Source organism: Monomorium pharaonis, chromosome 3, assembly GCF_013373865.1.
Source record: "Monomorium pharaonis isolate MP-MQ-018 chromosome 3, ASM1337386v2, whole genome shotgun sequence".
In the NCBI taxonomy this organism is placed as follows: domain Eukaryota; kingdom Metazoa; phylum Arthropoda; class Insecta; order Hymenoptera; family Formicidae; genus Monomorium; species Monomorium pharaonis.
In genome coordinates, this window is record NC_050469.1 from 8792759 (window position 1) to 8809140 (window position 16382).

At 39.3% G+C, this 16382-nt stretch overlaps 1 protein-coding gene across 1 annotated transcript in view; it reads right to left on the bottom strand.

Annotated features, from left to right (window-relative positions):
- Positions 1–3254, bottom strand: part of LOC105835710 (nuclear hormone receptor E75) — a 42232-nt gene extending 38978 nt beyond the window's left edge. Inside the window, exon 1 of the mRNA XM_012679206.3 lies at positions 3014–3254. Within this exon, the coding sequence (XP_012534660.1) occupies positions 3014–3167 (154 nt within the window). The 5' untranslated portion in view covers positions 3168–3254. The remainder of the gene's footprint in view (positions 1–3013) is intronic.
- Between the last annotated feature and the right edge of the window lie 13128 nt (positions 3255–16382).

Here is a 16382-nt window from a genome sequence, read left to right on the forward strand (position 1 = left end):
TATTATACAATTTATATTAGTATTATATTAATTTTAGTGATACATGAAATGATAGACTACAACAATGACTAACAATTAGCGGCAGCGCTGAACCACTTTGGTGATTAAGCATTTAAGGTTGATTTGATACGATAACGTTACGTCGTCATCGATACATAGAGTAGAACAAGCGTCGTCTAATGCGTGAAAGTAAGAGCCGACAGCGTTGGTGTACCACGGCCTTGATTCGGCCGGGGTTACCGGCCGACATCCAGGACGGCTGAGGTCCGTTTACCATTGCTCAATACCACATTGGACATACTTCACTGTAAAAACGATCATCTCACTTGTGAGACGTTGCGATGAAATTTTGCTCTTGCCTTAGGACGTCAGAAATTCCGTCGAGCTTGAGTTTCAGCAACTTAACCGAGTTTCGAAACACCGAGTACGCCCATAAGCAATCGTCAAAATATATCGCTGCATCGTATTCTTATTGCAAAAGACAATTACAAAACAAATTACATTAATAAAAAATAAGACGAGAGTTTGTTAATATATTTGCTCATAAACTCAATCTCATTGATATTTGTCATACGATTTTGCTTTTAAAATGACTATTCCATATTCATTGCATATAACATCGAATATGAATACGAGAAATGTGGACGTTTTTACCGAGAACGAAGATTTATCAGATTCAATAATTGTTTCGATTTAAGAAAAAAAGGGAACTTTTGCAAGGTATGACGAAATACTGACTGAATGATGCGTACTTGGTGGTGATTGGCTAATCGTTCGCGTTAAGTCAAGAACCATTTGGCTTTACGAGAGACGCGTTTAAGAAGTTCGACGAATACGTTTATATAAGCCGATGGAAAAGGTGTCACACATGCGGATAAAGCTCGGCATGGGGTACACGAGGAGGCTGCGAGACGTGACGCAACTCCGAAGGTGGGTCGATGAAATGACAACAAGTGCGAGAGAATCTTCGAGAGAGCAAGGAGGGAGAGATCGAAAGACGAGAAAGAAGAAATGTCGCCGCGAGCGCGAGGTCAGAGCTGCAGCTTTCTCCAAGTGGCAGAGGTAGCGAGCGATCGAGAGTAAAAGCTGTCAAGGGGAGAGAGAAAGAGCAGCGAGCGGGAGGCGAGTCGCACGGCCGAGAAGAGAGACAACGTCAGAGAGAAAGGTGAAAGCACTCTCACCTCGACTCGCACCGCCCGTAGAGGCTCTGGATTTTTATCATCTCTAGAGCGTTTAATAAAAGTATGTAAGTCACAAATGCGCGTAAAGAAGTTTCGACGAGATACTGATGAGATTGCTGAAACAGTATCATAGTAACTTTTCTTGACGATGATTCTGAATTAATAAATAAATTAACGCAAATGGATTATATATGACGTATCATTGGAAATAGTAAATTACTGACAGCGGACGTAGACCTCATTCTCAGTCAACACAGCCATAGAATAACGGCCATGAGCCTTTGCTAGCAGATTGCGAAACTCGCGACGACTGGTACACTCTCGTTTCTATTATTGCCAGACGGTTTTTTTCTCTCCGCGTGTTCTCAGGGACGTAACGAGCATAATTTTGCATGAGATTAGACGTCTGATCTTACTGAAGGCGCACTTGCCACGGGTATGGACACTGGTTTGATAAAATGCGATTGTTGGTGAAAAATTAGTGCTTGTTGACAAATGATTAAGGAATTTCGATACATCCTTGAAATGAGAAAGTCTGATGTGCGATAAAAGGAGATAAGGCAAACTTGTTTAAACAACTCGTTATTGTAGGTGGTCGCCTAAACCGAACGAGCGAAACGGAGCGCCTAAGAAACTATTAATCATTAAGACTTGTTTTAATATGATTTATTTAAAATTACTGAATTCATTTAGGTATGAAAACAAGTAGCATTGAGTTAAATCTCGGAGTGTCGATGATAGCAAGAATATGTTTTCTTTTACAAGGGCAAATAAAAAGATATTTCTATACAAAGAATGTACGTATTTTTTTCTGCGATTTAAATTTAAAGAGACAATATCTTGAGCGATGCAACTGCCATCGCGCGGTACACCGTGCAAGTTAATCGTCAGGTGTACGTAAGGTTCGCGGTCGACAGATGGCAGGCCCGCGTCCGTGCAAGCCCGCGAACAATGTCAATGTCAACGAGCACGTGAGCTCCGCTCGAGGTAAAATCGATACGACTCAGTGTCAAACCTTTACCCGGAGCAAATTGCATACTCTAAATGTATCCAATTGCTAATGAAAAATGGTATGATCACCGCGTAGAAAAGTGCACTGATATGTGTTTCAAGTCGAAGCCTGAAATTCTACGACGTAATCATAATGTGATACAAACGTAATTCTGCTGACACGTTCAAGACTGTTGCAATTAACGAAGGAGAATTCATTTTATCGATACATTTCTCTTTGCAATACTATTAAGTATATTAAATTCATATATCAAATATCAATGTCAGGCAATATCAATGAAGATATATTTGAAAGTGGGCAACTAATTTAATTGCGTAAGCGAAAAAAGCGACAACTTATAAGAGGACTAAGATAGCCTGCAACGTTTCAATGATTTGATATGTTGCTGATAAAAATGTATGATTTGCATGATCGGGGAATACGTATCTTCAATATCGCGTCATATGGTACGCAAAAATCATTAGACTAGTCCAATCCTGCATCAGTCTGCGACCGATCCTGCGCGGAACGGCAATGTTGAGCAACACATCCTTCTAAAGAAATGACCTCGTCGAGGCAAGAAGTTGTAATAATACAATAGCAGTAAAATAATTGTAATATACAATATAATATACAATAATATAAATTTCTATAACATTGATAAATGGGGGTGATACGAGATGCCGGCAAAGATCGACAAGATGGAACGATACTATACATACATTTTTATTTGATAAGTGGACAGTTGGTTACGTTTGTTCAAAGGAACTCAGCTATTTGGAACATGAACGTGCCAGAAGCTGACACATTTATTGGGCACTACAACGAATAGAAGACGAACCTTTGACGCGTTGATGACGTCTCTCGGCTTTCTGCGTCTCAGTGATTACAATAGTGGTCGTCTCGTTGATCACGATCGGATTCAAGCTGTTGTATTCGATGATCGGTCCACGAACGGACTCGCTCGCGTCATCACGCATCACGATTGTTGACATAGCCGCGATGATGACAACGGTGCTCCGCCGCGACGGAAAGTTAATGCGTACTCGAGGGTTGATATGACCATGAATGATGCGGCAGGGCGAAACGCGGGATGAACGCGGTGCTTTTTGCGCAGGCGTCAATGTGCCTACGCTATTTGGGGGAAACTTGACCGGATGCATATGTGTGTGCGTTTAATTTTTTTCCGGAAAATTGTAGAACGAAAATAAGCAAATATACATATTAAGGATTTCATATAGGATTTCATATACACGGTATAGGACTTTTCATCATGTCACACAAAGATATCTTTAATTAATATTTCAACGATAATGAAATTATAACAATGACATAGATTATCGTGATTCTTTTCGCAATCTTTAGATTCCGCAAATTGTCGATGCACATTTATAACATCTGTTTACGAGCGATATAAATTCTGCGAGAAATAACGGCGATGGAGGATAAGAATAGGATAGAAGGCTATAAGCGGAAATCATCAATAATTAACAACAGACGGTTAGCATTAAACGCACGAACAATGATATTGTACCTCTAGCGAAATGATTAATCGATACGCCCAAGATAGTATCTCTACTAATATATAGCTATTAATAAATAACGAGAAAACAACTCTTTTCAAAGAAAAGAGAAATTTAATATGAATGTCATATTAATTTTATTTTGGGTTTATATGTGAATATATATATATATATATATATATATATATATATTTGTTAAGTGTAATAAATTAACAAATATATATATATATTTTTTTTTTAATTTATTATTTAACGATATATAGTAATATTGTGGACTACATTAATAGACATTGACTTTTAACAAAAAGATAAAAAATTAATGTTAACGTAAGTGATATGAATAAAAGCACGCGATGAAACCTGTACATATTATTGAAAGATATAATCGATTCAAAGGCTCTTATTAAGTTATGTCGATCTCACACACGCAGGTGATATTTCATATCTCTCGCTATTATCACAAACTTGTATGACCGTATACTGTCATAAGTGGGACACCCCCACGACACTGATCAACTAAAAATAGATACCATATGCAGAAATGCGTTCATCTATAGGTATTGCGTAAGAGTTTAAGCCTGACGTCAATGTATCGCGCAAGTCAGCGTTCTAATTATTTACTACATTCACCGACCTTTCGCTGGATCAATCAAGTCATTGCTTTAATTTTTCTCTTTTTTAAATTTTATTTTTTTTTTACTCTTGATATGTTACGTTGCATAAGGCAATTGTCCTGCGTATATGGTCGCAATAAAACTTGTACGTCTATAGAAACGTTGCAAATTGACGTATCGAGAAAGGCACCAAGGACGAAACTGTTATTTAGAACGGTCACACAATATTATTGCTTTACCTAAAATCCCAAAAGACGTGACAATACAGTAGCAAAGTCGTCATAAAAATATTTGGGTTTTTTACTCCTTTTATACCCGTTGTATTTAAGAAAGCACTTGTATTTAAGAAAGTATATTGCTTTGACAGGCTGGTTAAAAAGGTCGAGCGTTTTCGAAAATTGCCCGAAATCGATGAATCTCTTTTCTTAAAATGCAACTCGTAACATCATCTTGGCTGTTTTATCGTATCAATACCGACCCGCGAGATGTGAATTCTCTGTCGTACCGACTTTTCCTCGGAGATTCGCGAAAGGTAGTGGCGCCTTCGCACGGATTATACGCGAACTGTCCCATGATTATGTATGTGTCAGAAGATCTTCCATGCGTGTGCGTAACAGCTGTATCACACACTTGCACACTTTTCTATAGGATGATTCAAAATTCTTAACAATACTTGTTTTCTATTATTTGTCTTGTCCGGTAGTGTCGTTCAGCTAAAAATAAAATTACATTTCCCCATTATAGATTTACGATTTACTTTACTTTTACGATTTTTGTAAATCATTATCCGCGTTTAATATACTCTAGAAGAAATCGGGAAAACTTTATTCAGTGGCATTCCCCGAATTTAGTCCTTTAAAGAAGTAACTCAATATTCGAAACAATTGGATGTCACGCGCGATACGATATGCTATCTATATTTTTACTTTGGATATCTTTAAAGATGATTTATGATCTTATGTTCTACAGTGATTTCTGGAGTTAATTTATTGCTGTGTTCCTCTGACTTATTTTTTGTTAGCTGCCTTTTACGATCCTTTTACGACATATCTTTCGACTGTAAAGGTATAACAGATGATTCTTGTACGTCTGAAAAGAATATGTAACAGATACGTTACATAAAAAGCGCATACACTGGCAGCATTACGTATAGAAAATTGTTTCCAAAGAATATGCAACTTTTGGTATTTGCAATATTGAAAACTAATTATTTCAATAAATTTAAATGTAATACTCATCAAGTCTATGAAAAAATTCATCGCGCGTAGAAAGTTTCTCCCTTTCATTTTTTTCTGAGCTTTCTGAGACGATAAACATTCGTATAATTACGCGCGATCACAAATGGGTTTATAGTTCTGGGGATAAAATTTCACTGTGCTGGCGTGTATTTTTGAAACAATCTATAACAAGAACGGATAGAACCGCGAGCGCGCGCGAACGCGTGCGAATGTGGTGTACCTTGGAGCACCTACTACACCTACCTACGGGGTTGATGACCGTGCGCGAAGGAAAGTGGGACGGTGCGAACGCTACCAAACGGCTAATGTGCGAAGGCCTTGAGAGATCACTGACGCATACCTCCACATACAGACAAATGCGCATAAAATACATGTGTCCTCTCCTTTTCTCTCATTCTCTCTCTCTCTCTCTCTCTCTCTCTCTCTCTCTCTCTCTCTCTCTCTCTCTCTCTCTCTCTCTCTCTCTCTCTCTGTTTATGAAACAGCTTTTGTTAGCAAAATTTATTTCAGACTATCAATATCTTTAGAGATTGCAAAAAAATTTGTTTGCACATTTGTTATGCACATTTACTATAACCCCATAGTTATTGATTCTTTACGACCAAACGGTCAAGTTATTGAGCACATGAGTATTTATCTTATTAAAGTCGACAAAATTAATTAAAAGAATTCATGGAATATGTGTATTAATGAAAGAATTCAGGAAAACAAACAATTCAAGAAATAGTATTCTAAAATATTAATAAGGATCAATTGACTACTTCTAGAAAGTGAAAACAAGCAGTCGTATTCTGAGCTTTACAATTAAATGACTCTTTTAATCATATTTTGAAGAGAATTAAAATTCATGCGCTTTGTTGGTTAATGTTCACGATATTTTGTACTCTTTAAATGCCTACATTCGCGAGAGAGAGAGAGACGAATTATATAAGCAATGCTTTCACACGAAAGCGATTTCAGCGTTGGAAACTTTTCTATTTTCGCACGCATCGAACGTAATCCTCTGCTTCTATCTTTGTTATAATCAATTGTAGAAAGTATTTAGATCTCTGATATAAATACTACGTAAGAAGAATTTATTCATATAAAACTCTTATTTTAGATGATTTATTTACAAGGTCATTATTAAGAGTGAAATGTACGCAATTTTCTGTTACGTTAGAGACACCAGTCCCCGTTGCCCGTTTCCGGCCTCCCGTTCTCTCGCGGAAATACCACCACGAATCCCGGGGTTGGTGGTATCGGGTCGTTGGGGCAATGATCTCACCACGATTCCTAACCCGGTCAACCGCGACATGGATTCGACGCACCAACCTCCACCTAACCCTCTTCTCCTCTCCCCCTCCGATTATGTGTTGCCGTAACATTGATTGCTCGAGAATACTCAGAACCATCATACAAATGATAGCACAAATTATATAAATTATGACAATAAATTGCGACTACATTTTTTTTCGCGAAATAAATATTTTTGCAGCGGATAAGTAACGAATCTTATACGAGATATTTCTGGTTTGCATAGAACTATATAAACAAATAACGTATCTCTTTCTCGTATTGCGTAAGCTTGCGCACACGCTTAGATAATTAAAATAATTAAAAAATATCTAACTGAAAAGAAGTATGACAGTTCTGGAGCAACCTACATATTATCGTGCGCCCAGCTTTTATATCGATCATATCGGCTTTATCGGCAGGCGGTGACATTATGCAACGGCATTATTATCATATTTATAACTTGCCCAATAGTTGCAATTAGTGCGATTAGCGTTGTGTACGAGATGAAAACGGGTATGTAAATTGGTATGCCGATATAGCGGCCGATTTGTACGTGAAGTTCGTCGCGGATCGGCGATCTCGTGTCCTTCGGAGCCGGAATCCGCGTCAAGTGGTTCATCGACATCGAACGAGGATAATCGCTCTGTATGCGCACCTTCGACGTTCACGCTGCCTCTCGCGCGATCGTGATTCAATATTTTTCCCCTTCTAAGCTGAATGTACTCTCGGCGGATACTCGGCGGAATGATTAAGTGTTTACACGTCACGGTTAACCGTCGTGCGATGCATTTTATTAGTCACAGATATGATAATCACTTACAATGCGGAGAAACGTACATATTAAAGAGCACAGAAGCATTAGAAGGTACGACGCGATAAATACGATTAGTATTATTAGACGAATAGTAAACGCAATTTAGTGAAAGTCGAAATCGAAATCAAATCTTGGAATTTGTAACTTTCTCTTTGAGAAACGCATGTTATTTTACTGACAACTTAATGTAGTTGTTCTTATACATGTCGAACAATTGTTAGTAGTAACATACGAAGCTCAGAGACACTTGATTATATTTTATTTTCTCATTGTGACGCATAGCTACTGATCCTTATATTGTTATCACTCAAATCGATGCGGGTCGGCCATGTTGGGATACCTTTAGATTGATGATAACTAAAGAGAATATCTAGTAAAAATCTAGATACCGAATACAGACCATTCGTTCCAGGAAAAATTTTTTAGGAGAAGATAAAAGGTATACGTTTTTCTATAGAAAATAAGAACTAGAATGGATATTATGAATTATTGCGCATAAAAGTGAAAGGTGTAAAATTGTTTTATACTTTTCTTTTAGAAAAATTGTCAAAAAAATCTACAAGAATAGAATTTTTACAACAATTCTTTCTTAACCCTTTCACAATGTTAGAAAAATCCTTTGAATAAAAATGAAAAATCCTCGTTTATGCTTTAAAGAATTATGTCACGGGTACAATATTTGTTTGACATGTGTGTTTTAAATCTCTAAAAGGAAAAGGGTTAGAAACGCTTAAGAAATGCTTAAGAAAGGCTAAACCTAACGGGACTATCTGACTAATAAAGTTATTGTAGTTCTTACTTAGACTCTCTAATTCAATCTTCCTTTCGATTGTTCTCTGATCCTTTTTAAACGAGAATTTATCGGATCAGAAAGAAACGAATTTTTTATATGCCCATGATTTGTTAAAATATTTTAAAATATTTTTACTTTAAATTTTTATGACAAAAAAAACCCATTTATTTGAACTTCAGAACTTTTTTGTCTTTCTTTTTCTCTATTCATTTATTTCATTTTTTTGTGAATACATTGTGAAAAAAATCATTCCTACACCGACAAAAATCAGTCCTGTACCATAACTAAATTTATTTTTCTCGATAAAAAGAATCAGGTTAATAAATATAAAATATTGCTGGACAGTGTCATCTTAGCACAAATATTATCTGTTTCGGGTAATTATCTATTTCACAGTAATCATTTACAATTAATTAGAATAATTAAAAAAACCTACAATTGAAATATAAAAAGCAATTACATTATTTTACTTTAAAGTAGTGATGGATTCAAGACAAGAATTCGACGTTCTTGTCTTGTCTTAATTTTTTTATATTAAGAATCACTATGTCTTAATCTTGACAGTCAACTTCTTGTCTTGATTCTTGATTCTTGCAAGATTCTTGATACTTTTATAATATCTATAAACTTCATATATACTTATAGATATTATAAATTCTATAAAATTTATAGATGTATGTATAAATTTAATGAAATCCGGATATTGTAAATAAAAATATTCATTTATTTACATTTTGATTTTGTTAAAGTTTTTGAAATATTTTTATAAAAATTATTAAAAAGATATATTTTTGATAGATAAATATTAACTGAATACACAGAAAAAAAAATCATAAAGTATCAATTATTAAATATATTTAAACAAAAATATATTTTTAAATAAATATATATTTTTATTTATCACAATACAATTAATATTAACTAAACTATAAATTTTGACTACGTTGCATACTTGTCAAAGAAATTAATATTGACTCTTTTAACATTTTTTAATTTTTATTTGTATTACTGTTTAATTTTTATTTGTATTACTTGCAAATGTAAAAATGAAATCTTTTAAATAAGCATTTCAAATTTTGTTGGTCGCATATCATAGAGCGATAAATGTGATCGATAAAAACAAATGAAGCAGTGATGTTAGAAAGTTCGGCAACAAATGCGATCGCGTTTGCGATGCCCATCTCGAATGGCCCGTGACTTTTTATCTATTCCTGCTACATCGGTTTCATCAGAAGGATTATTTTCAAGAGCGGCACTTTTTATTCGTAATCATAGAAACAAAATGAATGATGATTCTGCCAGAAGTCTGTTATTTTTTCAATCCTGGTTTACATGCAGTTTAAATGAAAAAATTCATTCTAATACATAAAAATGTATAAGATCTTTTAATAAAGAATTTTCATATGTTAAAATTTTAATCAAATTTTATAAAATTTTATGTATTTTAATTATACACATATACTACACACATACATACACACACATAAAATGTACAATTATAATTTCTTGTCAAGAAATCTTGATTGATTTTTTTTGATCTTGAAGTAGTAAATCTTATCTTGTCTTGATTTTACTAAGTACAAGAAATTGGTGTTCTTGCTTTGAAAAATCAAGACAAGATATTGAAATTCTTGTCGTACATCACTACTTTAAAGAAAAAACAGATTTAAAAAATATGTTTAAAATTCGGTAACTTTGATATACAAGTACGCGTTATTAGATAATAATATAGTGTACATATAACCGTGGTCTATTGTTGTTTCACATGTACGCAGATTGATTGACATAAGTGGCAGGTGAATAGAAGCAGATCTCAAATATCATCATTGTCGTCATAGTAACATGAGATATTTTCGCTTTCAGCAGAAGGAAAAGGATTAAGTCTCGAGATGTAAGTGATACAGCGGGGCGAAGTGTAGATTTGTCCCCGCCAAGCAGGGTGGAATGACCTCGATAGCGCAAATTATCCCGCCAAACGTAGGTGGCCCGTGTATATCCGTGTCGAGTGGCCCCGCGAAAATAGTTATAGAACCATGGAACCCGTCTCCGAGAGGTTGCGTGTCCTGGTGGGGATATGATTATATCGGGTGGGAGAAATCGAGGGAAGGGCGTATCGAGAGAAAGGGGGGTGGGAGAGGGAGAGAAAGAGAAAGACAGATCTGCTGGCCTAGTTAGGGTGAGTGCCACCCTCGGCGGTCGACGACCTCGCGACCTCGACGCTCGCGAATCTCCCTCTTGCCTTTCGAGGTACATATGGTAGTTCGCTAAAGAAATGTACATTACTTGAAAGAATTTATCTGCGAAGAAATTATATGGAGTTTATTCGTTAATATAATATTTCTTTTTTTAATTAGATATTTATACTTAAATATACAGAGATAATTATTTATTATATATTATTTTAATTCTCAAGTAAAATGAATAAATAATATATTCTCTTTCTAATATATTTCTATCTCTTTCATATTTTTAGAAAAGTCTTGTTGTGCGAGATCAAATTGCAGCGTTTAAAACAGACTTTTTGTAACGAACAGACGTATTTTGCATTAAGCTCATAGCAAGTGTGGAATTAGCGAGTTTTCGAGGGGATAGGCAAGCTGTGGCACGGAGGAGGGATGCATAAGTTGGGGTGGATATAATATCTGTAGCATAGGACGACAGGTTGGTAGAAATGCTATACTTAGCACCGAAGGGAGGGATGAACGATACCGGGACTGGTTGGTGGGTCAGAGTTCATTGGCCTCGAGGTTACCGGCCCTCCCTTCACCCCCACGACCTTTTCCCCACACCACCTAAGTTCCGAGGGTTGGGACGCGTGAGTAATCGCTCAGTTTGAATTTCCGTGAAATACTTTAGATCGTAAATGGTTATTCGTTTCACTTCTCGCTGATATAATCGAACGAAATAAATGAAGTGTATACAGCTGCGTTGAAAATGAGATGGTGAAAGATGACGAAATGACGACGATATGAGATTTTCGCTCGATTTGCGATAAAATTCGAACGAAATAATTCGGTGCAACATAATCAAAAACATAATACATTAGAAAATTACTTTTTTTTTTTTCTAATACAACCGAACCACAGACATACATAGTTTACCAGAAAGAAAGTAAAAGTGGTCTGGCTAGGAAGTTAAGGCAGCAGCGAAGGTGGTTCGTCCGGATGCCAATGAAAGGGAAATACGCGTACGAGAAATAAGATGATTCCCTTTCTCTTTCTTTTCATGTCATTTTTTTGTCATGCATTTTTCTCTCTTCTTTCTTTACTCGTGTTAACGTTGTATGAAACACAGTGTTATGTGACAAAAAATAAAAATGAAAAGAGACGTGATTATCTTTGATCAATTATTAGAAATATATTGTTTGCGATCGACTTCTCTCTTATTGAAAGAGAAACCTATCTCGGTTTTAAAACAGTCATATTATGTTTGCTTTACTTATTATTAGCTTTCAAGATCTACGAGACTGCTACAAAGCAAGTTTTCTGTTCTAATAGACTGATGTTATCTGCATCGAGCCTCTTGACAAAAGCGTTGATATTTACTGCGACTAGTCAAACTGGGTCGTCGGTTCCTCAAAGTATCACGATGTTCCCACTCCATGCGCTAATGCAGAATGAGCGCGCCTTATGTGTGCTCGCATTACGAGTGACCAAGAAAAATTGTCATTTTTGCTAGCGGTTCGGCGAACTCGAGCGAACGTGCGCTTACTCGATAAGGGTTCCGAGCTCGCGAGCGATAAGAGTGCCGACATGATTCGAGGTTGTTCACCTCGACGGCAGGAGGGAGCGAGAGAAAGGCAAAATGGAGAAGGGAGCGAGAGGAGAGAGTGAGAGAGTGAGAGGAAGGAGATGAAGAGGGAGAGGGGAGAGAGAGAGAGAGAGAGAGAGAGAGAGAGAGAGAGAGAGAGAAAGAGAGAGATACGTATGTATGTGGAAAGAGGATGAGGGAGATCGTACTCTTATCGGGCTTCTCGTCAGTTTGGTGTAGGGACGTTGCGAGATTAGAACGACCCCGAGAGAGCAGCCCGGAGAGTCGACGAACCGGCCTCTGATTGGGCGATGCCGAGTCAACGCTCCGCTTAGAGGGTACAGAGTGGGAGAAGAGGGGAGGGAGAAGGTGGACTGGGAGAGGACACCGCGCATCAATCGAGGTCACTAGGGACCGGGAGGAGGCCAGGCCATTGCCCGCGCGTCTTGCTTTTGAGGTTAGCCAACAGTCTGCACAAGCGCAATTAGAAAATATCCAGTCGAAGATATATGATTTTATTAACCTTTCTTTTATCAAATTTAGACGTCGTTCTCTCCTTTTTTCTAGAATGTGAGCGCGAATTCTGATTCGTGAAATAACTCTTTTTGACGACTACTTTCGTTTCAACATTTCTAATAATGCAAGTTTCAGATGAATGTTGAATAATGTTGATTTAGGCACACAGATTTTGAAATGCTTATCAAAAGCATACAAATTTAGAAATTGTTAAAATTTTTAAAAATAAGCTATACAAATGGAAAACATGGAATACAAATATATACTTCAAATAAAAAATAGAAAAAAATGTTTAAACTGATAATACGTAATTTTTGGACATAAACTGTTTTGTGTTTTAATTACAGAGTTCGTAACGCGTACATCTAGTAGTTATCATAATTAATGATCCGCTTTGTATATGCGCCGCATGATGATAGGTCAGTGCTCCAGAGATGATAATAATGAAGCACCGGGCGGCAAGAGGATGACCACTCGCGACGTGCAAAGAAACGGTGAAAGCATTCTAGCAGCGAGAGTGATCACGGTCCAGTGGTGCTGCTAGCTGGTACTTTCTCCATGTATAGTGAAGACAGTCGGGTCGAGGAGCGAGGATGAGAAAGGAGGGATGGAGAGAGCAAGAGAGAGAGAGAGAGAGAGAGAGAGAGAGAGAAACAGAGAGGGAGAAAAGAGAGATTGCGGCGAGAGGGATTCGTGAGTAGGTAGTTTACCGTCGTAATTCACTGTCGTATACGGTTACGTAACGAAGCCCACGCTGACAAGAATTCTTAGCCGATGATAGGCCAATGGTAGCGCGTACGTTCTCGTACGTACATACGTACGTCACCAAAGTACCACCGCCACCGCCACCACCGCCGCCACCACCACCACCACCGCCGCCGCCGCCGCCGCCGTCGTCGTCGTCGTCGTCGTCGTCGTCGTCGTCGTCGTCGTCGTCGTCGTCGTCGTCGTCGTCGTCGTCGTCGTCGTCGTCGTCGTCGTCGTCGTCGTCGTCGTCGTCGTCGTCGTCGTCGTCGTCGTCGTCGTCGTCGTCGTCGTCGTCGTCGTTGTTACCGCTGCCGCCGTGCATTCGCTCTCTCGCGAAGTCACGCGTCACGCATGTCTGTATGCGTATATGTGCGAGCGGTTCGGCCAATCTTGGACACGCCGACGAGACATCGTTGGCTGTGTGTTGGTGACCTTCGCTAGTGGATGTAGGTGGGGAGGCTTAGTCGTCGAATAGCTAAACTGGGGTGGGAGAGCTACCGGGTAGTGGGGTAGGTGGGGAGACCCAGTTAGAGTTCGTTGAACCGGCCCGACGGCGATTGGCCACACGAGTCGCGGAGTTCACCACGGCTCTACTTGGCGAACGATGGGACAGGGAGAGGGACGGAGGGTCGGACTGCTCGGTTAATTTCATCTTGCCCCAGTTACGGGGCAGGCAGGGTGAACGAACTAGCCTCGCGCCAAGGCCCCGTCGACCCACTTTCCTGTCGGTGTCGGGAGAGAACGAGATGGCAGATCGTGAGCGCGCGATTTGCTAAGAGGAGGAGAAGCGAGACAGAATGAGAGAAATAAATAGAAGGGGGAGAAAGAGAGAGAAAGAGAGAATAGCGAGAGGAGGAAACGCCCGCGCGTATGTATGCGTGAAAGAGGGTGGGAGATTCTAGAGAGGTTCTCGCACTATCTAGGCTAGTACCGACACCGCGAACAAGAGGCGTATGTGTGTGTGTGTGTGTGTATGTGTGTGCGCGCGTGGTATGAGTACGGTCAGAGCGGGGAAGGGAGAAACGCGCGAGAGAGGAGGGAGGTAGAAAGAGACGGAGAAAAATTGCCGGAGCGCCGAGTGGAAGGCCGCCGACCGAGGGCAACGAACTCGGCCTCGTCCCGGGCCCCGCGACCTACATTCCTGCCCGCGCTGGAAAGTGAAAACGCCTCTTTCTCCATTCCTTCCTATATGAATAGCGATTCGTGTGTTACGTTAGGTGTGTTTCCGCGAGTCCGTTAGGTGCACTAGCGGTTAAGGCCTACGGATGATGCGTAAATGTAGCGTGTTGGAGCATCGCCCGAGGGCGGACTCTCCCTTTCGTTGGGTCTTTCACTTACCGGCCAAGACGCATCCCAGGAGATTCTCGCTGTCCTGCGGACCGGTCCCGCGATAACAATTTCGCGCCGATTGCTCCTTGTCATTCTCGTGGGGTTCGCCTGACGGTGAGAGGATGTCCGACGCCGAGGGTTGTTGCTCCTCCGCCGCGGTACCGCGTGGCTTGACCTTCTGCACAGTCATCGCCCAGCCACCGGAAAAAGTTGCGAGTTGCACCCTTGATAATCGCGCTATATTTCCCCGACTCCGCGCGACTCTCTTTGACTTATCCACCCGAACGTAAACAACCAACAGTTGAGGAACATGCCACACCGCGGGGACATGCGAGACTGTCCCGTTCTCACTGACAGCGAGTGTGGCAAGTCAAGAATCTCACTTAACGAACCCGTAAACGGTATAGCCACGCACTTGTTCGTCGATTTTCCGCGTCGATCGCCGTTCAATCAGCCTGATCGCTGATCCAAAAATCGCAAGTTCAATCACTGTCCCTTTTTCTCGGATGATACACCGGATGATACACCGGAGCGTCTCGCGTTGTTATGTTGTCGCTGTCGCACCGTAGCTGTCGGCGCGACCGCGTGGCTGTACCTGCAAATCGGGAGCTGATCCACGCTCTCGTGGTTCGTTGATTAGTTGGTGTGCTGTGTGTGCCGTGCGATGCAGTACGCGAGTGAGTTCCTCGCAGCGTGGTATACCGCCGCACCGCGGCGCCTGCGCGCCGAGTCGCCGTGGATCACCGAAGTGCCACTGCCGCGCGTCCACCCTGCGCGCTCGATCATTCGCTCTTAAAAATTAACTTTAGGTTCTTATAGAGATTTGAATTCCGATTAAAAGAGATTGTCAAAATTGGTGAATTCTCCTTAAGTTGGATGAGCCATTTTTCTTTACCGTGCAAAAATATCTTTTTGTTTTTAGAGATCGAAAGTCACTTACCATACTTTTTATACATCACACAATAACATTATAATTTTGAGAATATATAATTATCTTAAGATGATATTTCCAAAAGATTCACGTATATTAATCAATCAATAATTCAATTTTTGTATATTGTCATTTTGTATATATTCATATTAATTATTTGCGTAGATTCAAAATAAAAGATTCATATGTTTATAGACCGAGAGATTCAAATATGGTTCATAATTTTTAATTAATCTTAATAATCGTTTGAAGAGATATTAAACATTTTCAACGAACGTACAACAAGTAGATATTGATACGCGTTCTCAGAGCAACAGGATGTAGTCAGAGTCGATCTTATCGAATCGAGATTAAGTCGCAATCGTATCCTCGAGACAGAACGCTTTATTCGTATTTCCAATTGGCACGGTTGACCTGTCATTAGGATCAAGGATCACCGACAAACACTCGACCTAGGTTTTATTGTGCTCTGACGATTCACCAAATTGTATTGTCCACTTAACGATATAACGAAAATTTGTTTTTAACTCCACTAACAAGATGAAAAGACGATTGAATTCTCCAATCAGTCAGTTTATCATATACGACTCTTGGGGATTTATAGAGAAGTTGTAAAATATTATATTTGTATGCCCCTACATTTGAATCAACTTCAAAGATTTTTAATTAACGTTAAT